This window comes from Anopheles gambiae, chromosome 3 (assembly GCF_943734735.2).
Source record: "Anopheles gambiae chromosome 3, idAnoGambNW_F1_1, whole genome shotgun sequence".
Taxonomy (NCBI): domain Eukaryota; kingdom Metazoa; phylum Arthropoda; class Insecta; order Diptera; family Culicidae; genus Anopheles; species Anopheles gambiae.
Window position 1 is genome coordinate 47067201 of NC_064602.1, and position 27361 is coordinate 47094561.

A 27361-nucleotide genomic window follows, 5' to 3' on the forward strand; every position below is an offset into this window, starting at 1 on the left:
CCCTTATAGTCTCTGTGATGTCCCAATTCCCCGTGGTCTAAGGATTTTGGCGTCTTATTTGATTCGAGTTTCTCTTTCAAAGATCATACGGATTATGTCATCAATAAGGCCAACAAATGTCTTGGTTATATTTGTCGTATTTGTCCACTGAAATTTGCGATCCTTTCTCTATAGGATTGAGAGGATCCAGAGACGATTTACGAGGATTGTATTTTGTAGATCGCTAGGTCATCAGATGCGAAGGAAAGATGCGCTCTATTAGGCTTAGCTAAGTTGGAGCACCGCCTATCGGTCGCTCAGGCTTCTTTCGTTGGTGGACTGTCGCTTAATACGATTGATACTCCTTCCCTTCTGTCCCATGTACATTTTTATGCTCTTTGTCGCTCCTTATGTTATCGTTTTCGTCTCCAGATACCTATATGTCGTACATGTTTTGCTTGCAATGAGCGTAAGAGCTATTTCGTCTTTTAATAATGCCTTAGATCTTTTCGATTTCAACCTATCCTTTCCTGTGTACCGATCCCGTCTTCGCTCCTTTTTCACATCATAATATCCTTCCTCCTCTCTTGCGTCCCTTTTTTCTTCTTCTTTTTCTTCTTTGACACAACAACCGTGGCCGCTATGAACAACTATGGCCGCGCACTAGTCAAGTGGGCTTGGCTTTCAGTGACTTATTAAACCGTAGTAGGATAGTCAGTCCTACGTATGGGGGCACGGTCTATTCGGGACTTGAACCCATGACGGGCATATTGTTAAGTCACTTGAGTTGTGGACAGCCCTTTTCTTACTCCCGAATGTAATCCATCGTGGCCGAGCAATTGATATAAATAAAAAATAAATAAATAAATAAATGCGGAGGTGCACGACTAGAAAACGAGATTCATCAAATTGTTACTGATGTGTGGGATAGTGAATCGATGCCTTGTGATTGGGAACACGGCATTCAGCTATCCCTATATGCAAGAAGGAAGACAGGCAGGACTGTAACAACTACAGGGGTATTACGGTTGAAAAGGTTAGAACTATCTATAAAGAAAATACCAAACTCAACAAACATTATGATCCCCAAAACCACTCAACTTTCATTTAATTTTCTACACTTCTTCTCTAAACAAGCACCGACACCAGAATCCCCTTCATCTTTTTGCCGCCATCGCCCCGAGCTAACCTTCAATCATCGATCACCTTGTCCTCTCTCCATTCTCACGATCATCTTTCTCTTACCTTCTCTCCTACTGCACGGTTCAGGTTCTTTAGCCGCCTGTACGGGTACGGCCGCCTTTATCAGCTGCCATCGACGGCCTCTATCGTAGCGGCCAAGGTCGCTACACGGTGTTGAAAGCCGCCTGTAAAATATTCTCCCTGATCCTTCAGGATCGTCTTGTCCCGCACGCCGAAGAGATCAGAAACTATCAAAAAGGATTCCGAAATGGAAAGTCAACCTGTAAGACCTTCACCATGTGGCAAATCGTAGAAAAGATGGCAGAATACAGACATAAACGTTCTATCTCAGCAGTTTTCAATCAGATGAGAATTTTAGCTTTGCTGGATGGGAGGAGGGGGGAGGGGGGAGGGGATTTTCGATAAAATGCAATGGACTAAAATTATGAATACTTTAAACCGTAAGAATAAAAAACAAATATTCATCACATAACTGGCTGTAGCTGAGTATTGTAGAAGTTTTGTCATTATTCAGGAGCAAAAATTGTTGGATTTATTTCGAAATTAAAACTTTGCTGTGCAAAAACAGCCCACTGAACGTGGGTAATATGCTTATGAAACTGCAATTCAATGAATATGTTTATGTCGCATCCAAAATAACATGGTGTGTTCGTGAGAAAAACCAAAATACTCCTGTTAACTAATGTCCAAATTTTTGGAGGAAAACTGTAGACCTCCTTCCATTCAGATGAGTTTTGTGCGGTCCTCCCTATACAGAGGTTAGACCGCATAAAATTAGATTAGTAGGAAAATATGAAATGCCAAAAATGCCTTAAGTATCCGTAATTCGAAGCAATACGGTACATAAGCATTGTATTTAAATTATTCGCTACGAAAGATGAGGCACGATTGTGTGAGTTTTGCCTTCTTCTTCTTCTTCTTCTTCTTCTTCTTCTTCTTCTTCTTCTTCTTCTTCTTTCGACAGGGTTTCGAGATTTATTAGTGTCACGCAGCTGGATAGTCAATCCATACTACGTAGGCTGACCAGACCAAACGGGACACAAAAAGTATAAAAGTATAAAAAATCATCATCATTTCATCATAGCTACCAAAAACACAGCAAAGAACCCACCACGTAACGTGTTCTAGACTATTTTCGAAAAAAGCGTTACTTCAAAAATTATTCATGACCGCACTTTCAACCTGACGCCTCCCATCCGGTTAAGCACAGACTTGTCTCCTACGACTTTCGAAACTTTTGGTGCATAGTTCCAGGGTTTCAACCACTTTGTGGCGCATCTTTGAAACTGACCTCCTTACGAAACTCTGGGATGGTAGTCGATAAGTTTCCGATACTGACACCTTCCAATTTCGCTAATTGGGTAAGTGAAATATTAAGAGACGAGCACTATTTTTAACAAACCCCTATTGTGCTTTTCGATGGAAATGTCTTGCAATTTAACAAAAATAGTTTCATCCATTAAATATTTCCATAAATTTAATGGCATTTAATCTACAATACTTGCAAACTACATCTGTAGTCAAAATAAACACCTCTAAGTGACATAAAATGGCAGGAGAAGCTTTCGCCTTCCAGTATATCCAGAATAAAGTGCAAAAAAAAAAAACTCGTCAATATATCACACACTTTGACTCGTATCTTCCTGGTAATATGATTATTATTATTATTTTATGTAAATGATGCTTAGTATTGGAACTCTGTTTTGCCTTAGCAAAAATCATATTTAAAGAAATGCTCAATGCAAACATTGTGATCTTAATTTCACATCGGCACCTAAACACGTACCAAGAACACACATGATATTGCTCGTTATGCTAGATTTTATTCGTTGAAGGTCCTATCACATTGGGAAATTTAGCAAAGAATAGTTTTTACCACGCCAGGAAAAATGAATTAATCCAGACCAATGTAGATTCTGTTAGTATGTTATTTCATTTTCATATTTAAATGCCATTATTATGAACAAAAGTTTGAAGTCTTACGCGATAAAGGGTACGAAACTATTTGTAGATCCCACAGTCAAGGTGTAAAACAGTGTTTTTTTAGAAAGAAACACATAAAGCAGTTCCAAAATTCCGAGCGAGTTATTACATTTGCAAAGCGGTTTTTACTGTCAAATGTGGCTAGCGAAAGATGAAGTCCGGAATTATTCTTATAAAGCAATAGGGACTTAAGCGGGGTATTTGTTAAGCATTTAGATTTGTACGTTATGCAAAAGACTCTTTACAAGGGGTATTCGTTATGAAGGGCACCACTGTATATGAAATCACGGCACTCTAGTGAATGGGAATTAATATCCTTAAAAACGTGCAACCGACGCTCTACAATTGAACCCAATCTAAATCTTAATACCTTTAACAATAATTTCTTTTATCAACGTTCATTGATCAAACAACAAATTTTCCTCAAACTTAACATTTGTAGGGAGCTTATAGGGTTTTACAGTCCAATATACAATTGTACACATGCTTAATACAATGCCCAATAAGTAAAACATACGTTTTTGACTCCAATCGTTTGACGTTTGGTTCGATCGAAGCCAACCATTTTTAAATCATGTGCACAGTGTACAAAAAATGGGATAACGCATGAACAAATGGTAGACAATTGTGTTCTCTAAAATGTGCATTGTTTCAAGCATGTGGACAGTTGTAGGAACTTTTGTAAGAATAGGGATTTTTATTCGAACTAGTCTGGAGTATAAACAAACGGGACAAATCGGGATTTTTTACGAATACGACGGGACAAATTCCTGGATAAAAACGGGACTGTCCCGTTAAATACGGTACGTATGGTTAGCCTAATACTACGAAGCTTATGTTTGTGGCCTAACCAAATTGTAGAATTTTGCGACCTAATTCTGAAGCTTTCTTTAACTACACTCTATTTTACAGATAAAAAACTCGCGTTAATTTCGCTGCTTGCCTTAATCCGGCAAAAGTATTTATTTCAGATCTAGCGCACACGCGCGCTAAAAAAATCCCGTCAACTTTCTCCGGTTTATGTTGATCGCTACTGCTCTCTGAGCACCGCTAAGCATTCGTAGCGGCCTATTTCGGCTGTCACAGCTGCTTTGGCAATACAAATATTAGCCAATAATCAAACATATTTGGACAATTGTTAAAAAAATATAGCGAACCTCTTCAATTGCCAGCTTGCAGCTGTTTCTTTTAAAAAAATAGTTCGGATGAGAACGGTAGTGTAAACCAGAACGCAATTAACGATGCAATAATACTTCCAGAAGCCAGTTTTTATTCATTTTCATCTGATATTATTCTCTGTGAGCAAGTGTTTTATTTGTTGTTATTGTTTAAGATTTCTGTTCAACAATCTCACACGTCCACACTCGAGTTACTGTACATACGCACCTCACCATAAACGTTTACCTCCCGCACTGATAATGATGATCATGATGATATGTTCAGCAGCAGCTGCTTAACGGTAGATTAGAGAAGGGGTTAACGATACATTTACATTCCATGCATGCAAAAATGGTTGGAGAAGGACATTCGCTGAGATCTTGAATAACTATCTTTCTGGGGCCACGATCCTTGTCGGTAATGATCCTGTATGAAATGGGTTAAAAGGGGGAAGACATTAGCTATGGAAGCGTTGTGATGCGTGAACAGTATTGGTACATTACTTATTTCCCGCGCAGTCCCATGAATCCATTAGGGACCCGTTTTGGAGGTGCCGCATTTAGATGCATCGAGGGTCCCAGGGCAGGATCAAGCACGAGAAAGTTTGGATACTCTTTTGCCATACTGCCGGTGTTCTGAAAAAAAAGCGAAGCAAAACTGGACAGCTGGAGAAGATTCGATTGATTGATCGGAGTGTGCAGCCTTTACCAAGTCGTCCAAACTCCATCGTTCGTCCAGCGATGTGTCAAAGCTCTTCTTGCCACGCATTCCTACCGAAAGAAAGAAGAGTGTTAAATAATTACCTAAAACTCCCAACGCTCTGCCCAACCGAAGGAACTCCAAAAAACAAACCCATAAATCCTGAAGGCGCCCGTTTACCGTCCCGGTAAGAGTTGGAACCGCCCCGTGATGCCTGATTGTTCCAGTTGAATAGTGAGAGTGACTTCTTGCCCCGCATTCCTGTGGACGAATGGATCAAGGGGAACGTTAATTGCATTACTCTCGCAAACGATTGTCTCCCAGTATTGCGTACCATTGAACCCTGAAGGGACACGGCGTCCTCGCATGCCCGTAAATCCGGTCGGCACACGCTTGGGAAGATAACGCCCCCCATCAATCCCGTACTGTCCGTTCGAATCCTCCTCACCGGTCAGGTCCGTCCGGCCGAGCTTGATCTGGAATGGCAAATAATTTGTTTATAAGCCAAATGCCGCCGAATGGATCAAAGCAATTCCCGTACCTGCTCATTGTGCGGCATAAACAGGTCGTTTTCCACCTCGAGCGCCGCCCTGTGTGTGCCAGTGTCGATTATCCGGTTTGCCGGATCCGGGACGCAGATGCAAAAATTGATTCATTTATCAATCAGCCGCTGCATAATCAATGTCGACAACAATTCACCCTTACCTCAAACCATCGAGCAGCTCCGGACTGAGCCGCCATCGAGGCATAGCTCCACTCCAGCCGTACAGACCACGTGCTAATCCATCCCCAGCACCGTGACCCGTGGCACCGTCCCCCAACAGCCGGGACGCGTCACTGGGCGAGGGAGTGGGCGATGGTGAAAGGTCGTTATCGTTGAATGCGTTTTCGTTGAATGCCATGTAATTGGGCCTATCATCATCGTCGGTGCTCGGTCGGGGCATAGCATCGCCGGGAACCTCCTGGAACGAGTGGGAATGGAGAAGGGATGTGGGAAAATGCAATTAATGCAATTAACGTGCAACGATTAATCTACTTATCGGCACTTGTGTCTGGCGCGTCGCGAATGACCACTTACCGAAACACACACATTGGTTAGGCACGCGAGGACCAGCAGTACAAAGGGTCGGCTCATTGCTAGTGCTGCAAGCAAAACGAAAAGGCAGGGAAAGAGTTAATTATGAACATCTTCCTACGCGGTGGCAAGATACAACAGAACCGCACACTTCTCCGCCTGTGTCTGACGTCACCGATTGATTGACACAAAAGGGAGTTTTTGTACCTTTCAATTCACAATTTCCTTCTTTTTGTTGGTTTGCAATGCAACAATCCGTCCTTGATCGAAATATTCGAAGCTAAGTGGAATTTTACTCGTTTTGTTTCCAATGGGAGCCGAGGCGCGATTGAAATGTTTATAGTTGTCAAATTGATTTCGTGCCGATCGTTGTGATTACACGTTTTCGATGATGTTCCTTGCATGGACGTGCATCATGTTTTGCACCAACCGTGCATGCGAATTCGTTTACGAAGTTCTTTTTTTGTGCGTGTGGAGAGTTTTATCCGAATTCAATGTAATGGCAAAGCAAGTACAAATAGCAATATAGTGAATTAAAATGAATTTTCATAGTTGTACTGCATTGCAAATTGTGTTCCCGTTTCGATATGCTTTTTCATTAATTGATTTGCTTGTTATTGGGATCAATCTGTGGGATTGATGAAGATAGATATGCACAGGTTTTGTTTAACATTTTCTAAGTATTTTGATTGTTTCTCAAATAGTTTTTACTTGGACATGAAAATAATAGATTATTAACTTAAACATAGAATAAAACATGGGAAGAATTCAAACACAAGTGATGGGCTTCTCACAAAAAATGGGAAGAAAAAATATGGAACACCCTAAAGGCGTGGGTTATTCCAGGAGCGAATGGGTGGCTACTTGCGATAGATGCACCCGTCCCTACAAGGACTGCACTGCTCGCTTATGGCGCACATCCCTTGACAAGACCTGAATAATCAGTTACGTGGTTCTTCTTCATTGGCACAACAACCGTTGTCGGTCAAGGCCTGCCTTGTACCCACTCCAGTGAAGTGAGCTTTGGTTTTCAGTGACTTTTTGTTACCATAAGGAGGCGCTCTGGGACCAATCGAACGAGACAAACAAACACGACTCTGTTCTATAGATGCTCTGTCAGCTGTTCGATGTCTTACAGACCTGTCATGATGCACTGCAATACGTCTATCTTTTCATCTCATCTGCAAAGGGCAAGAAGAAATTGAGTTTCGGCCTACATTCGGCAACTCCTTCCTCTGCTACACGTCTGACGACGGTCTGCTGAGCGGAGGACACTGCCGTTGAAACTAGAGAAGAATGTATATTTTGTCTTCATCTTCCACAAGTGTTCTTTCAATGTGCGTAGGTTTATGGACGCAATTTGTTTGTGAATGTTTGTGACGAAGGGCTAATTCTTAGTAAACATTTTAATGGCATTTAAAATTAGCCATTTAAAATAAGCGGTTTAAAATTTTGAAATTTGGTTTCAAGATACATAATCACATTTGAAACTTTGGGTTTCGATAGCAAAGATCTGATGCAATTGTGTGTTTTTGGACTCGTGTCTTGGAACGAAGTTGCTCATGAGCTTGTAAAATTGATGACAAAGTATTTTTTTTTGTTACGATATAGCCGCATTCTTAATACATCGTGTAGAAACGGATTTCTGTTCTGAGGGCATTTCTTTCCCGTGTAAAATCTCAGACGCACGCCGTTAATGTTAAACAATCTCCCCTCTGTCCATTGGCTTAATTGTTTAATTGTTTATTGTATTAAAGTTATTAGCCAAACAAGCGGCCTTATCACTGAATTAAAACTAGAACTTAAATAAGTATCGCAAAGAGTAGGTTAAACGCAGTGTACAATGTCAAGGCGTATCAACAGAATCTTGTAGGTTGGTGCCAGTCAAATAAAGTGTAACGCTGATTAAATTTACGGGACATCGCAGTCATAGGGTCGTTCGCGCTCTATGCAGGTCTTGTAAGGTCAGTTTTTATTAGTCTGTAGTTACGGAACACTCTAGGAGGGACATTTATATTGACTCTAGCCAATAATTCTGGCGAATCTATCTCATCGACAATAAGTTTGAACATAAACGTACATTGGGCATTATCACGACTCCTAGCAAGTGTGTTCAGACAGAACAACAAACAACGAGTATGATACGATGGACGAGGGGTTACATTACGCCACGGAGTGAAGTGTAAGACAATACGTGTAACTCTCTTTTGGACAGCTTCAATCCTGTTGGACCATTGTCTGTTGGAGAGAGCAGGACAGAGCCTTCAGGCGGATTGGGTCATAGAAGTCGCAAGCAATTATCTTTATGAAACCCAATGTTTTCCGCGCTTTATTGATAACTGAGTGAATGTGGTGGCTGAAGATGCGAGCTTTGACAAACACAATGCAAAGAATTTAGAACGTACAAGTGAACGATTGGACACTGCGAACGACAAAAAGAAATGACGTCACACTTATCCGTGCATAAAGTGAAGGAATTACGAACACACCAAGAGGAAAAAACGGTCAAGAATGATTTGTAGGGAAGCACAATCACTAGGCAAGGATACAGGGAGAAAGATTTTGAGGTCGTCTGCGTAACAGTGTTCCGTCATTGGGAAAATGTCCAAACACAAAGCCCAAGCACCTAGCACTGTGCTACTGGAGCGTTCGTTGCAAGCCCGATTCTACCGCGTTTACACATAAAGCTCTCCTTTCAGGCACCAAACTCATCCAAATCGATAGTCGCCCTGTCACTCCACAAATTGATTCGACAAAGAAAAATTATCTTCTGTCTGGTTGCAATAGTCTCATAGCTCATTACAATCATTATGACTATGCTTGTTTAACAAATATATTACAACTACCATCTGAGTTTCACAGACTGATCAGTAAATAACGGTTCCACTTGCTGGGGAATCTACTCCAACATCGATAATAGTACCATGAAGCTGCCAGACCAGACCACAATCCTCAAAACAGAAACAAAAGCCTTGATAATTGCATCCAACGAAGGTCTTTCACAGACTGATCAGTAAATAACGATTCCACTTGCTGGGGAATCTACTCCAACATCGATAATAGTACCATGAAGCTGCCAGACCAGACCACAATCCTCAAAACAGAAACAAAAGCCTTGATAATTGCATCCAACGAAGGTCTGCATAGGGATAAACTCAACGTGATCTTCAATGACAGCACAAGTGTCCTTCAAACACTTTAATCTGGATCCATCGGTGACACAGCACAAACACAGACGCAAGCCACCAGGATAACGATATACTGGACTCACCAAAATACTCCCTCTGATGTATTCCGGATTACACAGGCAATGGTGGCAATGAAATAGCAAATGATGAACTAGCCAACGCAGGACGTAATAATTCAGCTTGTTACCACAACCCCTTTCCATGCCGTGACTTCAGCAAAACCATCATCGCCAATAGTTCGAACGCTTCTTGGATTAGTAGTGGTAGTTTATTCCTTTATTGTGGAAGCGAGCATGGCTAGTTCCCATCCACAAAAAAGGTAACCCGTCTGTCATTTCCAATTACCGTGGCATCTCAATACAATGCGCAATAACCAAGGTATTTGAGCATATTATCCATACCTATGTGTTTAAACTCACCTCTTCTACTATTATCCCTCAGCAACATGGCTTTTTTCCTAACCGTTCTACAACAACTAACCTTATGTCCTTCACCTCTTTCGTATCATCCCAGTTAGAGTCAGTTAAACAAGTTGATACTATTTATACTGACTTCAAATCTGCATTTGATCGTATTCCTCATTCCTTACTTCTAAATAAAATTTCACAACTTGACGTCAATAATCTTTTTGTATCTTGGTTACGTTCTTTTCTATGTGATCGTTCCTACAGTGTTAAATTTAATGATATGTTTTCGACTCCCTTTTCATGTAGTGCAGGCGTACCGCAAGGTAGTGTTCTAAGTCCTTTGCTGTTCATAATTTTTATTAATGATGTCCGTACCACCCTCCCTCCTGAGTGTTTCCTCTGCTACGCAGACGACCTCAAAATCTTTCTCCCAGTTTCGTCTCCTAGTGATTGCATTTCCCTACAAAATATTCTTGATCGTTTTTCGTCTTGGTGTTCTAGTAATTCCCTCACATTATGTCCTGATAAGTGTAACGTCATTTCGTTTAGTCGTTCGCAGTCTCCAATCACTTACTCGTACGTCCTAAATTCTGTACCAGTCAATCGTGTTTGTGTCGTAAAAGACCTCGGTGTCTTGCTTGACAGAGGCCTCACCTTCAGCCACCACATTGACTCAGTTGTCAATCAGGCGCGGAAAACATTGGGTCTCCTAAAGAAAATTGCGTGCGATTTCTCCGACCCTATGTGCCTCAAGACTCTGTTCTGCTCTCTGGTCAGATCGATTTTGGAGTACTGCTCAGTAGTCTGGTCCCCTACAGCTCGAACCCACGTGGAACGTATCGAGCGGGTGCAGCGATCGTTCACCAGGTTTGCTATATGTAAAACCCTGGGTAGATTTTCCTCCCCCATACCTCCTTACGAGGGCAGGTGTCGGCAGCTTGGCCTGGAACTATTGGAAAACCGCCGTTCCCATGCCCAATCCACCTTTATTGCCGCATTACTCCTTGGTAATATTGATTCTCCTTCCCTTCTTTCTTCTATCCCTTTCTACGCCCCTAACCGTGTTCTTCGAAACCGCCCTCCCCTAGTGATCCCTTCCCGCCGAACTGCAGTGGGCCGTAATGACCCCCTTCTTCGTGCAATTCGTCGATTTAACTGTGTATATTCTATGTTTGATTTCAACCTTCCCTTATCATCTTTCCGATCCCGCATTAGAACCCTCCATAATCCCGTGCTGCCTTAATTTTTAATTTTTAATTTTTAATTTTTAAATTTTAAATTCTAATTTTCTGAAAAAAAAATTTTCTCAAATTTTAGATAATTTGTGTTCATTTTTGTTAGGTTAGGAAATTAGGTAATAAGTATAATTTAAGTATTTGTGTAACCAAAAGGTAGACAAATAAATGTGAATATGAATATGAATATGAATATTCCTGGAAAGCAGTATGACTTCGAACATCACCATCGATCATCCATCACACTCGCTGCTATGAAACTATTGGAATGTTTTATTTAGAACAAAATATGTGAATTGATCTCCTGGTACAGTCTTCAACTTGGGCGACTTATTAACATGCCCGTCGAGAGCTCAAACTTCATTTAAACCGCGCCCCCCACTTAGCAAGAGTCAGTTCTTCGTAACAATCCGGCTGCGTGGCAGTCAATAAGTCTCAAAAGCCATGATATGACCGTGTAGATCGTTACGCCAATAGAAATATGTGAATTGATTAACCTTCTTCAAATGGATTAAAGCGTTTTACAATTATGTTTGAAACAGTGTTAGTTTATTTCCGATAAATATCAATATTTATTAGACTCCAGTTTCGTTACGAATAAAGCTGCGAATGCTAGGCGCCATAATCTTAGTAAATCCTACTGGCCTACCACTAGTACAGCCAAAATCGGGGAAAGCAGCCAATCCGGTAAGTTTTCCATCGCAAACGAGCGGACCACCCAGATCCCCATAGCAGATATCCACTCCGAAACAGTATTTAGCGCAGATCATGCTTATGGGAGAGAGAGAGAGTAGCGTTTTCATAATAAACACGAACAAACCAACCAACGACGTTTTGATACTCTTATCTGTTGGCATACTTACTTGGAAGTAATTAAATCCTTATGGTAAAAGGCCCATGAACGAGAGCAAGCACTCTGTGACACAATATTCATGGTACCGTAATGCAATGCGCTTAACATGTTTTGAGCACCAATGTTCGTTTCTCCCCATCCAATGATATAGCATCGAGATCCGGGTAATACTTCTGATGTTTGAAGCGGAATTGGAGCCATATTAGTTTTACCTTGGAATGAATTTACTGGCACAGATATAACAACCAAATTGAAATCGAGTGTACCAAAATTATATACTATTTTAGGATGGATTGTTATTTTAGTCACTGGTATTGCAATTCCTCCAGATAACGGAGTTGTGCCACCTCCGTAGATAGAAAACTGAAATACGAAAATTGTAAAGCAATATTCTCATAGAAAATAGCATGAACATACTCACTATTGAAGGAACTTTTTCCAAGTAAAAAAAAAAAGCACCCAATGAAAGTACGTGCGAAGGAGTTATGATATTACCGCTGATATAGAACTGACCATTATAGTAAATGTTAACAATGAATGGATATCTCTCAGGGTTCACTTTGATACCATTGACAATGCGTCCACTTTGCACTACTCCTTTATCTCCAATCTTGACATTACCATGGCTCTGCGCTCCACATTGAGCTCCTGCTTTTGCTGCAATCTCATTACAGCACAGCAGTCCCAAAAGCACTAGACTAATCACTTGCATCATAACTTATTTTGCACGACTATGGAAAAGCTGTAAACTTTCCTCAGTATTTATAGCTAAAATTTCCAACACTCCGATGTTAGCAACTACTACCACACATACGAGGCATCGTGTGTGTATAGCAGCAGACACAGTAGGTTTATCACTTCAATTGTCTGCGATCAGAAAAAGCTGTTCAAATAAGAAATCTTTAATAAGAAAGATAGCAGATATCTGTGTACAAATGCAAATGTACAAAATCGGGTATTTTGATTTTTGGGGAAAAAATACGTTGCTAGAAATGGTGATTACATCCTTATCCTCTACTACTAGTGGTGGAAGATGTACAATCGTAGTTGAATAGACACAACCGTAATGGATGCTATTTTATTTATGTATCTTTTCCAGATGGGCAGCAGTTACGCAGTTTTACGGGACAAGCCCTTTGTTCCGGTATTATACCATCATACAAACTGTAACTGCAATATTCATACCGTCTAACAAACGCAGAAATCGTTCTCACGTTCATAGCTCACTATTTTTAAGATTTCAAAACAAATTTGCAATTTTGCATATTTTATTGCAGTGGCTACAAAGTGCTGCAGTACGCATAACTTTAGTGTTATGGCCGAGATCTTTGGTTCTTTATTACTTAAAAGTTTTACACAATAAGTAATAATAAATGGAATACTAATCAACATGCAATACTATAAACACTGTACAACGTATAGCGGAATTTGGGGTAAATGTACCACTCTTAGCAATAAAACGTGTTTATCTAAAGCCGATTTAAATCTCATAATCATTTTACATCTATTTCCTCACTCATAATTGAATTTCGCTTTAAAAACGAGCAAACAAAATTCTTTTTGAAGCGTTGAAAAAAGGTCGAAAAGGACGTTGTTTTTTGGGCTATGGGGCAAGAGTGCCACCCGTATGGGGCAAGACAGCCACCTGGTTAAAATAAACGTATTTCTTAGATAATTGGATTTTTTTTACGTTTGTGGCACTAGTGTATGTATTTCTAAATGTCTTGAATCACCAATGCACCCTTTTTGACCACCAACTGTACCACAATATGGTTTGTTACTGGTCTGTTTTTTCCAGGGTGGAATCCGCTCATAATAGCGCACCATACTGCTGCACGCTACAACAATGTTTACATTGTTGACAGCTCGCTCCTATGACATATGGTGGAGGCTCACCTCCCAAATAGAGGTGGCTCTTTTGCCCCAAAAGTTGTACCTTTTTTTTTTTTAAATAGGATCTTTCAGTGACAAAAAGAAAGTTTTGTTCAACTAACCACGTACAATTTTCACGTTTTTTTAAACTTTACTTAACTTTTTAACTACTACGGTGGTATGAATATTTTCTCGGTTAATTGTTCCCATGATTTTGTACAGCTTATTTGGTTTGATTAAAACCCTTTAATTTTCTGCTCAATTTTGAAACTCAACATAAAACAGTTCAAAACAATGGAAAAAAAATCAATTGATCTATATGAAATTCGGCACAGTATAGCTAATCACTAGAACGCAACCATCTGCATACACAATTGATGATCAAACTAATGTTTTTATGGAAAAATGCTTGGTGGCACTCTTGCCCCTATGGCACACTTGCCCCAAATTCCGCTACTGTACGGGCCGCGCACCTGCCCTGCCGAGAGTTCTTTCTCGATCGGTCAATGTGCCGTGTTACGCGCACAACACACAATTGTACACTTAATGTGCGTGTGCTAGTGTGCGCCTCATTTTCCTGGAAGTCGACCGGTGACAGCCCAAATGACACGATGAGTTCTGGAATAGGCACGGCTGACCATAACCGTTACAAGTACGGACCAACTCACTTTTAAGATAGAAGGTCGAGTATTGTAGAGCGCTTTCACATTCAAAAAGAGATAGAAGAAAGGGGTCGTTTGACATCAAAAGGAAGCGTGTGACGGCTTGCGAAGTGACCCTTAAAAAGCATACGTATCATTCAAATTGCAATGAGTTCGTTGTGATCATAACATTTGATGGATTCAACATCTTGAGAAGCGGATAACTAAGACAAGGGTAGAGGTAGGATTGAATGAATACAGACAGGTGGAATCGATCTGAAAACTGTGGCACTTCACAACCAAACAGAAGCTAACAAAGTTGAAATTCGCGATGATCAGCGAATGTGAGCTGTTGCAAAGCATTCAGCATCTTTATGCAGAATATATGAAACGAAAGAAACAAAAACGAATATTCAAAACCAACAAGAGAAAGAGTTTTACAACCATATCTGAAATAATAAGCCGAATTTTAACAAAGGGCTGAAGATTGATGAAGCCACAATGCTACGGGCCATCCTTTGCGAAAATCATGTCTAATAAGGCGACGAAGTAAAGTGAATAGCAGATGAGGAACGATTGAGCAATGACATTGAAGACATGGCTGCAATAATGATAAACGCTCAAGATATGCATGAATGTCTTGGCACACGCCTTGTCGTAAAAACACGATATTAAAACAGATGGCAATCCTTCGATTGTTTGATCAGTTGCCACTCCTATACCTGTAACATCAGGTATAGCTGTTGGCATAGGGTGTTACTTGAATGTGCTTTTCACTTCATTTGCCACATGCGACACAGCGCCAAAGTTGCCAAAGTTGTTCAAACTGCAAAACAAGCGCCGTCGATACTGATTGTGCGTCATAAAAACTGACAACAAGAAAGTAGGACGCATTGTACCTTTGCACAATTTTTTTTTGACACATTTTCTTCGTTGATGCTGAAGTATGAAAATTTAAAATATTAATAGCGTGGATTTAAAAAAATAATACAGTAGAACGGATCGAAAAATGTATAATTTTTATAAATTTCACTGGTTATATTAACAATTAACTAAATACTAATCGATTTATCACTGCAATTATATGTTTTTCAATAATCGATAAAACATTTGTTAAATCTATATAAAAAATGCTGAAAGTTTTACGCTATTTCCTACGTTGTTTCCAACACTCGTACTCTATTTGCTACGCTATTTCTACGCTGCATATGTACTGCCAGGTGTAGTTTGGTGACCAACATGACCGGCCTGAGGTTTGGCTCCTTCGGCCTGATCAGCTCCTGAACCTGAATAAGTAATGGTAAATCGGTTTCTAGACCGGTAAAGGTATGGTTTGATTTTAGGTCTCCGAAGGAGTTGTCATCAGCTACTGATTTTAATTGCGTTTTGAGGCCAATAATCTCGTCTCACACTTCTGAGCACCCGTTAAATTTAGTTGCGCAGCCCTATTACCTGTCCAAATTAACTAATTTTTTAACAAAAATTAAGTTCGAAAATATTACATCTTCTTATTCTTCTTCTTTGGCACAAAAACTGTTATCAGTCAAGGCCTGCTTGTACCACTAATGGGCATGGCTTTAAGTGTCTTATTAATTACCATAGTAGCATAGTCAGTCCTACGTACGGGGGCAAGGTCCATTCGGATTTGAATCCATGCCGTTAAGTCGTACGAGTTGATGACTGTAGGGGAAGTTCGGTTCGACACTGTGGGTAAGTTCGACACCTTGCTGTTTTAGTATTTATAGAACTTTTTGAAGAATAAAAATTTGTACACATTATTTAGTTTAGTTTAGTTTAGTTTAGTTTATTAATCGATTTATGTCAACTGTTTCGAATATTTGAGTCACATTTCACTGATCAGAAACCTGTCAACAACACATGGTGGTTCTGATTGACAGCCGATGTAAGTTTTTACTTCTGGGACTTAAAGAATTGTGGCGTTATTTCAACAAAATTATAGTTTCCGTGTTAATAGTATTGTTTTATAAACACTATAGATTAGTTCTATGTCACAGTGCGTAATTTTATATTAAACTATATAATATAAAATGTCACTAAAACTTGTGCGGCCAATGGGGGTAAAATCGACACCACACTCGGTAGTAATGTAATGCTTATTTGTAGCATGTTAACTTTTTTTATATCGTAATTTGAAAGTGTCTGTATTTTATACAGATGTCCCTTAACGATGTACTACAAACATAATAATCAAGCTGAGCAAACACGCAATTAAAAATACCGTAGAAGCTTTAAAATTCAAGATGTCAACAAACCAAAGAAGTTATAATTGTGGAATTTAGATATCATTCTCTCATAGAACGTTGCCAAACTCGGACTCAAAACATGTATAGGTACATGTACAATATATGATTTAGGCTTATTAAAATTAATATTTGTTTGTTTTGATCGTATTTTAGGCTTACTTTAGGCCGGTTTAGACTGAACTGAAGAAAAAAATAGTCGCTGGTATGGAATCACATTAACTAATGATCCACTTTTGGCTTTCGAGTTGGCAGAGAAAAATAACATTGAACACCCTTCGTTTTTGTGAAAAAAAGAAGAAGATTACTGGAAGATACTGTCTGCCACATTATGTTTTAAAGGAATTTGAAGCATTCTTAAAGATTAATATATGAAGCTGTCAAAATCATGCGCATGGTTCAAACCACGCGTCGGTTAATATCTTCCAGATAATCGATGTTCTGATGTATGTTTAAATTTGCTACAGTTACATTACTTAACTCCTTGAGTTTCCTTTCCAAAATCACTTACATATTTCATATTCTTCCTTACTTTGTTTCTTGTTTGTTGTAACACGAAATGGGCACACAGTTGGCTCGATCCTATTCCTATTTCTCACTAAACCATGGGGTGGTGCTAGATTTCGAATTATAAGTTTATTTCGACCCCAAAAAAGAGGGGCAGAATAAATGATCTTGGAATACGCTCCGTTTCCTGAAAAGAGTGCTTCGGTGATTTGAGACATATCCATAACCGAATCCATTATCAAATGATCTTTTGAAATAACTTTTTTATTCAATTGTACTGTAAGTAAGTTAAGTAATTCTTTTTAATCGTAATAGGACGCGACATATCATACCCAGTGGCGGATTAAGGGTATCGGTGGCCCTAGGCGGTAAGACGAGTTAAGGCCCCCTGTAAATGGTAAATGGTGTTCGGTGGGGAAGGGGGGGGGGAGGGGGGGGGTTAGCGGCACTAAACTGGCAGTTGGGAGTTTTATCTGTAAACTTGAAATGCCGTCGGGGGCCCTACGATCGTCAGTCACAGGCTCAAAAATTTTTTATGGCGGGGGGGGGGGGGGGTTAAATTCATTCGCCAGCCTCGGGGCCTCAACATCCATCCTTTTGGGAGTACTCTGTCCATACGGCATGTTATAGAATGGCGATCTACGGGGCCTCTAAATCGACGGCCTAGTCCGCCTACCGTTAGATCCGCTGCTGATCATACCATACGTTATTTTGGAGAAACCACCACTCAAATAAAATCATATTAAACCGATATGAGCGGTCCCGTGGTACAGTCGGCAACTCGATCGGCTCAATAACATGTCCGTCATGGGTTCAAGCCCCAAATGGACCGTCCCCCTTTAGCAAGGATTGACTATCCGGCTGCGTGGTAATGAATGAATGAATGAATGTAATGAAGTCTCGAAAGCCTGTATAGGCCGGCATGTCCGCGTAGGACGTTACGCCAAATTGAAGAAGAAGAAGAATAAAACGATACAAGTGTTGGACACCATCACATCACTTTTGATGCATTATTGTATTGCAGACATATACTATTTTTAAATTTTGTGAAACATAAATTAGCATTCCAATTATGCACATGTAGAACCATGGTTGTAGAACCATTATGAAGATATTTTATTTGAACTATTGAATCATTTCGTAGCAGACTAGTTTGAGATAATTTTTTCGGCAGTGAAAAGGATGAACATAGAAAGAAGATAAAAACATATGAACTATAATGAACACATGATTTTAACATTATACTGGTTTGTTTTCAAGTACTTTCAGATTGGAAGCCGTTGCTAAAACTTTAAAGACTGAAACGGGTGAGAGTTTTCACAGGACGTAACAAACAAATCCCTACTTTCCATTTTGTCCGAAACTCATTCATCAAACGTGCACCAAATTCAATAACTTTGACATGGATCGCATTAGTTTTTGGGAGCATTGTTTTAGTGTTTGTGCTGGGGCACATGAAATCGGGCATGTTTAAAATCGATAATAAACTTTGATAGATTCCAATTAGAACCGACCTTCACGGCCACTCGATTCGAGTACCCTTGCCTGTACCACAGTACTAATGAAGAATAATAGCTCCTCTAAATCGCCAGATGCTTCTCAGAGTTGCTAGCCGCTTAACTGGTTAATGAAATACATCGCCCAAGGTGTTCACACCATGGTGACGTAGATTGCCTTCAACACGTCCTACCCAGAACACTTACGCACATGCCAAGATGGGTTTGGTTGGAAAGCGGTAGTTTTAAAATATGGAGCTTATGTTGGATTCGTTCACTGTTTGAACGCTTTTCCCCGGTGAGATTGTACTGGATGGAATATGCAATAACAAGGATAATGAAATTACGATACGAGATGTTGGGAAAATATTGAACGCTCCCTAGTAACAATATGTAACTATCGGTGGATCTTGTTCACTGCAGCATTCTCATTTGAGTTTAAATAACTTTAATGTATAATGTACAATTGTTCTCCGTCCGACGTGTAAACTAGAAGATGATACATTTTTTCAAGATGATTAAACTCACAAACTTCTTGCACCTTGATGCACCAGCTGGCTCGCTGCACATTTTATAAACAACTTTGCCCATCTTCATCATCAAGCACACTAAATCATCAAGCTCGCGATGCTACAATAACACCACACAACGGGTCTACACAAGGAAGGGCGTAGATGGATAATATGATTTCCGGAGCTTGACGCCTTTCGCCGTTCGCTTTGGTGCTGACCAGGCTAGGCTGTGGCGTGTAAGGGAGATTTGCAGAACAACTAAGGGCGAAATCGGGCGTACGCTAAAGCTGAGTGAAAGAAGCTGCCAGCTGCCAGATAGTTGTTTCCGATTTATTTAATACAAACGGCAGGCATCCAAAGCGGCGATGCGACTAAATAGAGTACCGTTGCTAGTCGTTGGTCTGTTGCACGATTCTCGGGGAATTTGTGGTAAATTTAATTCCAGTGTGCCTGGTTTCCCTTTTCTCCCACCGTTTCGGAAAGATGATGTGGTCGATGTCGCGCGGGATGCGCCTTCGAGAAGGCAGAAGCATCCTGCAGCAAGGCATCTCTGAAGGGTGGCTCAGAAGCGAAAACAACGAATGCGGTTTAAAAAAAAAACTCAAGGACGCGTCCATAGAACAGTTACATTGATAGTGATATATTAATACACAAGCCGTTGTTCTGGGTGCGAAAGTATCACGTATTGTGCATGAATATTCATACCCAGCGATGGTCAACGAAATAGAAACAGTGGAGAGCAAATGCAAATAATGCGCTAGCAACGTGGCATAAAGATTATGCTCACGTACCGACCGGTTCGCGGTCAGGTATACTTTCATTCCACCTTTCATGCTGTATGTTGTGTGGTTTTATTTGCAATGAACCGGGGAAAAAAAGTAAATTATCTTTGAATGCTAGCCCTGCTCTATTCCGGTGCCTTTCCAAGATCACACAGCCGGACACATACGGACATCTAAGAGCGGATTAAAGGAAACATTTTCAGTAACGGACATTTGAAGGGCCGATTAGCCTTGGAATGGGTACTCAGACTGCTAAATATATTATTTGACAACTATGAAGGAGAGAAGTTGCTTAGCCGGTATAATATGTCCCGTAAGCTATAAGTCGCTCTCAAATTCGTGATGTATCAGTGTCTTATTTTAAACTTGTTGTTAAAAGGAAGAGGAATTGTGAAAACTTTGCTGATAATTTTAGTGACCTTAGGAATAATGCGAAGAAGATCACTTGCAATTTGAAGAATATTATATGTTTAAAAGGGCATATAATAACTCCAACTATCATTACATCAGTATCAATATCTTGTAGGGGGAGGTATGTAAAGACTGATTAGTTAAACTTCAAACTAAACAACATTGTTTAAAATCCAGTGATGCATAAAACAAAACAACATCCAGTGATATATAAAACAAACAAAAAAACTAGTTATACGGCCTTTTTGGACTGTTTCTCATGAATAAAAAAACCAACCAAAAAAAAAAAAAATGCAGGCCTATTTTTATACCGTTATTTTTATTCAGAAAATGTGATGAATCCTTTGAGTTTCGATCTTATATTACTGTCATCAATTTAAAAATATATTATATATTGTGAAGTTTTGTTATGTTTTGTCAAGACGGACACTATGTGGTGAGATGAACACTTTTAGAAAACGCTTGAAGAATAAGAGGATTCTTAATATTATCTACTGTTTTCTGTGTCAAAGCCGAAAATACTCAATTGCCTATTAATCTGGAACCACCGTTTCGCTCAGGTGTAAATCTTAGAGACCATACACTAAGGCCTTTTTTGACTCCTCTAGCACAGTGGTCTCCAACCTTTTTAGGATCGCGTACCACTTGGCTGTGAAAAAAACTTTTCCCGCGGCCCACATCTATTGAAGGCATGCATTTTGTAGATTTAGTTAAAAGTTTTTGATCAAAAATTTTTTTAAATCTTATTCTAGACAAGCATTGTTAATAGTTATTAACGGTCGATTCGCTGGCCCAGTGTTGTTTCTTGTGATTCCCGAAAGAGGGTGACACAGAAAATGCTTAGTGTAGTCAGCGTCTACCATTTATTGGGATGAGCTGTCCCGAAGGATCCCGATCTAGACTGAGCAAAAGATGCAAGGTCACTCTTTCATCAAAACCCACAACACGTGACGGATTTTTTAGCGTCTTTGAATAAAAAATAAAGCATTGGACAGCTTAAAACAATGTTTGTTTTCACTAAATTAATAATTTACTGAGGGCGAAAGAAACAGTCATGTTGCAGTGTCCAACAAGCCTATTGAAAATGTATTTTTGATTCTGGGAAAAATTGGTAAATGTATTGAAATAAACCTTTCTTTTCAAAAATATCAATTCTTTCGCGGACAACTTTTGTTAACGCAACGAAACACAAGTAAATCCGCGGACTACAGGTTGGAGACCACTACTCCAGCATAATCAGCTGCGGTTGCTTCGAATTGAAGGAAGAACAATGTAATTTTATTTTTCAAAATTATTTAAGTACGCAACCTTAACAAATTTGGTGAATTTATTCTTCAGTCATTATAGGCCATTTTTTCACCAAGGCAAAATGCAATATTCACACGTAGCTCTTTGAAAAGCTGTAGAATCTTTTATCTATTAACTAGTTAAGGCCCGGTAAAATCTACCGGATGTTCTCAAATTTCGAATTATTTTCAAACTCTACACGTTCAGTGGCAACAACCATAACTCAAACACCTATTTGTTCTTATGCGTTACACCACAAATGTGTTAACCTTGTAACTTCCTGTACAGTTCTTACTGTACTTTGCAGAACCGTTAAATATCGATGAGGATACTTTTGAGCCAAGTCACGCAATTTTGTAATTTTCAAACTGATACGTTCCATGCCTCTGTTGTTACAAATGTATAATTTTTTGATTACTATTTTTTAGTTATCGGCGTGATTTTTTGGAAAGCATAGCTAAGTAGTAACCTCAACAACGTGTTCATTGAATAACGTATTGATGTGCAGTGGATTAAAAAATTAGAGTGCGGCTAATACATATGCAACATTTTTAGATTCAATCCCAATTGCGTACTTAAAAACATACAATTTTCGAAATGTTCACTTTTGCTTCAATCCATTTTTTGTTTTTTGTACCCATAAATGTAAGATTGAACTACAAAAATATGATATCACATATGGTTCGAATTCCATTTCTACTCTTTTTCGACTTATGCTTCATACGTTAGATAATAAGTAATAGATGCATAGAACATTTTAATGTAAATTTTCCCGGTCTTAAATTTCAAAAAGGTCATTTCCAAAAACGCCGTCAAAATTTTATTTTATTATCTTGAAACTGGTTTTGAAGTATTGAATGGAATTGGTATTTGAGTATGAGACAAATGTCATTGTTGCGCCAAATATCAAATTTCAACAGTGAACATATCCCCTCATATAACCATTCCAAAGGTGTAGTTCTAATATTCCGATCTATACTGTTATAGAAAAGAATGGTTCAACACTGTTATGCCCTTTCCAGATCAATCAACTAAATTCGCGTTTACTTGCAAACTACTTTATTTACTCTTGCCGCCCCACATTTTTCAGATTTTGCTTCAAATTTCACGTTTCCTTAATTATAACGTGGTTGTTCTTAATCAACACCATAGTACGGTGATTGCATCACATGGTAGATATCGCCATCATTCTTGATAGATACAGTCAGAATCTTTTCAGCCCTCTTGGGCACGTTACAGTAAGCATAGTTTCATTGTGAATCGTTCTGCAGTTGACGCTGATCCGGCTGAATGCAGTGCGCACGGTTGTATCACCTAACGCGCAGTATGTTGCAGTCATGTTGCGCAATGAACCATCTCTCCCTTTAGTGTTTTTTTCGGAAGGACATCCTGAAATAAGTAGTTCTTCCTGCTCGCGAGCAAATCGTTACAAATTCAATTTTAACTTTCAAGCCATCAACATCCGCCGCTTTATGGCTCGGAATTTCAGCAAGGCTTTTCAGCATTTGGCCACTTAGGGTCTCTCGGCTACAACCGCCTTTTATTGTCATGCGTTTACCTGGTCCCGACTCAACCAATATTGCGGAGTAGTAGATTTGAGGGAGTAGTAGATTTGGGGCGATCCCGTGGTACGTGGACGTCAACTCGAACGACTCAATAACATGCCCGTCATGGGTTCAAGCCCTCGCACCGGCCCCCCGTAGCAAGGATTGACTATCCGGCTACGTGGTAATGAATTAAGTCTCGAAAGCCTATACAGGCCAGCATGTCCGCATAGGACGTTACGCCAAATAGAAAAAGATTTGAGGGAGTGTACATGTTCGACGTCCTGGCAACCCGTTTTACAGGATATTCTGTACCACACTTATCTGCCGATGACGACGGTGTATGTAGTATTCAAGGTGCTTAAGCACCAATAATGAGTATGGTTGGCTTTATCAATGATGGAATGAATTGGAATATCAATTATTTCACAATTAAGCTATTTTGCATAGTTTTCAAACATGTTTTTTTTTAATATTGCCTTGAATATCTTGATTCATAATGGGAAGGGGTATGAGATAGGACACGTTATCATCAGGTGGCTAATTTGCAACTTTAATTATAAAAAAAAATCATTACATCCAATACCATGTGTTTTCAAATCGGTTTGTGTAAACAAAAAATCTAAGTAACCATTGCTCTCATTACCCGAGGGGTGGCAGAGTGGCATGGAGCAAGTTCTTTCGCAGCAACGCGCGTTGCTAAGAGAGCTCTGCTCTCACGGCTATCTCTCTCTCTCTCTCTCTCTTGCTAAATGTTTACTCTCACGTCATTGTGGCGATTTTCGATTTTATATATAGTGAGATGAATGATGTCATATCAGTTTCACTTCTTAAATTTGATTGTACACAGAAAATGACTTAAGCTATGGTGAGATATTGAGTTTTATGAGGTTTTATCAGCATCGTGCAAGTAATAATATGATGTATGGCTGCTCTTTTCACCTCTGTTTCATTCTTTGCAGATTTCAATCCTTGCTTCAGAGATAAGTTGGTCCATAACTTCCAGTGAACACCAAAGGATAGTATATTCAATGCACCAACTATTATGACTGTAAAACATATTGAAATATTGAATGTAATCCAGGCTTTACTCAATGATGAACTGTCCTTCTCACTTTGGTGTCATGATGCTTATACCACCAGAAATTAAGATTTTTTATTGACATTCCAAAACAGATTTTCATATATATCGTTACACTTTGAAATTGAATGCAACATAGTGGAATTGATGAATTATTATTTTAGCCAGTGTTTATAAAGTGCCCATCTTTCCTGCAATGTCCGTCTTTAACTACCTCTCCCTACCAAAATTCAGCTTTATTCTTGCCTTGTAAGTATATGTATGATAATATGTAATATGGAAAAAAGAATAGAGCTTCCAGTAAGATTCAGATGATTATCCATCGATTTTGTTCGAGGTTTTCACAAATAAAGGAGTTCCCAGAAATACACTATTAATAGGGACCAAAAACGCTATTGGACGCTATTAATAGGGACGCGAGCTCTATGTCTGCGTAAGTCGAATGTCATAGTTTCTAGCCAAAAAATTACTAATTTTCGTGTAGTTTTGCTTGACGTGAGATAAGTTTTAGATATTAAATCAATTATTTGTTCTAATATTGACTGCATATTACAATTTTAAACCATTTTGAAAGAATTATAAAATTCGATAAAAAAGAGAATTTATTTTGCATTTGTCAATTGATCTATCAAATCAGTAAAATTTGCTCAAAAAACTGTTAAATTTAGTAAAACGAGTATCTCCGAATAGCACAAAAGACGAACTGTGTAGATAACTATGTTCCGGGAACTACCCATACACTACTGAACTTGTTTGAACGAATGAACACTAATCCGTTTGCTTGCTTAAGTTTTAAATATAGAATTTTTTTAAATATATTTTTTCAACCAATGATATACAGTGTGTCTTCCCAATTACGTTCTCTTCTCAATCTATTTTTATGGAAAAACTATTTTTTTCTTATGAAAGTGAATGTTATCCAACTCATACAAATTATTAATATAAGAGTAAAATATAAACTTTTACAGTTGCATAATGAACATTTAGGAAAGCACTGAAAATAAAAAGCTCGTATGTTGTATTTGTATGTCAAAAGGACTTCTATACGGACTAAGTTGTGCCCAACACCACCAACCACCATCATCATGTATTATAATTGGGCATTGAAAAAAAACTGAAAGTAGATCTCAAGCGATTAGCTTCGTTCAGAGTACTTAATTCAGATTAAACCCATACATTTTAGATGAAGGCCCATCCGTAGCTTTAATCTCGCTTGTAATGCATTTAAAAATTTACGATTTAATTGATCACAACGTTCAAAGCGGAAGCTCGGGTTAAATGAAGGGCTAAACGAAAAGAGCAAAATTCAATTATTGATGGCTTTATGTTACATCAATAAACAATTCATTTGGAATTTCTTTGGTCAGCACTGGTACTTCCGGGCTTAGCTCATTGTGCCTCACAGGTGGTGCCGAGTAAAAAACAAAAAGCTAGTAAGAAAAAAACCTTTCCCAAACTTCTCTTGTTGTAAAAGGAATAAGCTTGCTTGTGCTCATACCGTTTTTTATGATTGATAAGTGCCAGGGATAAAGTACACACAAATGAGCGCTCGTAGTAAATTATCGCAAAGTGCAAAGATCACCAACCAGTCATATCGTATTACACACCATCCGTTCGAGAGAGAGAAAAGCCCATCTCGTGTCACTTGCTTTTAGGAAGCTTAAGCACCTTAAGCATCATTGCTCGTACGTTAACTCTTCCAATTATATCACATATTAGTAAGCAGAAAGGGGATGATGAATAATATCATCATTTCGTTTCACACACATGCACACTACTCACAAAACACACACTGCACATTTCCCGTTACGAAACACTTTTGCTCGCAAACATAATTAAATATTCAACTGCTTTTGGTGGCCTTGCCATCAGAATAATACCTCGCCTGGCATATTAACACCTACTCTGGACAGTTTCTGCCAAAGTCAGAGCCGAGGTGTTGCTTCCGGTGTGGGGTTGGTTTTTTTTATTTCTATATTTTTTGTTAACAAGCTCGCTATCGGATACAGCAGTTCATAAGCATGCAGTAATTGCTTACCTGTTGGTTGGTTGGGGTTCCTGTGATGGTAGAATAAAGAGAGAACGCCTGGTGCCTGGTGAAAGCTCGATCAGGTCCGGTCGAAAAGGAACGATACAGTACCCGAAAAGGCGGAAAAATACAACTCAAATCCTACCCCGACGTACTAAATATTAACATAGGACGCTGGTCTGCTGCACGGCACGGGTAAGGTGCAATGCATGCAGCACTTTTAACGGTTTTTCCTTCTATTCGCTTCCTTTTTCCGGTGATGGGTGAAATTCAAACACAACTCAGCACACCCACCCAGCACAAAACACGTGCTTATGAACGCGCTGTGGCACTGTCTCTTTCTCCGCTAACGACACCAACCGTTTGAATGATTCAGAACCATCACACTTGCCACCTTTTATATAGCGTCGGGAAAGTCATCGCCGGACAACACCGGGTGGAGCGGAAAATGGGTCCGCACACGCTGCCATTCGACGCTATGGGGCATGCGTTGAGCATTCGCGGGCATTTGAATTCGCGGACGGACTGAGCCGAAGGGAAGACACGATCGTCCCGGTTTGCGTTTCGGTGTGGAAAGCGTGGAGCGTTTGTGTGTTGTTGGAAAAATCAACCCAACGTCAGTAGCTGGCGCGATGACTGAATGCTACACCTAATTCGAATAGGATTTTTAAGGGATTTATGGATTTGCCGAGAACAACGGAGTGTTGTCGAGCGCTGGAGAGGATAATTAGTGAGGAAATTAGTAAAATTTGTTCAAGTTACTAGCTTGTTTGTTGTGCACAGTTATACAAGGTTAGGAACATTCGACGCCGGAGATAGAATAGTGTGTCGTAGGAAAGTTATTTTTTAATTCTCTATAAATTACAATTACTCAAAAGAATGCCACTAGAAGAACAATCTATCTGAATTCATAAGCCGCACTGCTAATTCTTAAATTTGACAAACACAGGTTCAAATCTTGACTTTATTAACATGTTTAATTGAATAAAACGGGTTCATTCTGTTTGAATCGTGTTGATCTTATATAAAACCATAAAAATGAAATAATATTATTTATTAAGCAATCAGAAATAACTATCCACGAACTGTTCAGCTAATTTAGAGCCACATAAAACACTTTTCCTACATTTGATAGTTGAAAAATCAGCCAAACATACA

At 39.3% G+C, this 27361-nt stretch overlaps 1 protein-coding gene across 2 annotated transcripts; it reads right to left on the reverse strand.

Annotated features, from left to right (window-relative positions):
- Positions 1 to 4400: 4400 nt before the first annotated feature.
- Positions 4401 to 26586, reverse strand: LOC1279443 (tachykinins). 2 transcript variants are annotated; one of them, XM_061654541.1, is made up of 9 exons: positions 26213 to 26586; positions 6101 to 6165; positions 5728 to 5984; positions 5564 to 5612; positions 5357 to 5498; positions 5176 to 5283; positions 5032 to 5093; positions 4822 to 4958; positions 4401 to 4749 (listed from the first exon to the last, which is right to left on the reverse strand). In XM_061654541.1, the coding sequence occupies exons 2-8, from the start codon at positions 6155 to 6157 to the stop codon at positions 4827 to 4829; spliced, it is 807 nt and encodes a 268-aa protein (XP_061510525.1). In that variant the 5' UTR covers positions 6158 to 6165; positions 26213 to 26586; the 3' UTR covers positions 4401 to 4749; positions 4822 to 4826. The 2 variants fall into 2 exon arrangements, with proteins under 2 accessions (XP_061510525.1, XP_319161.4); XM_319161.4 differs by having other exon boundaries at positions 4827 to 4958; positions 26213 to 26585.
- Positions 26587 to 27361: the final 775 nt, after the last annotated feature.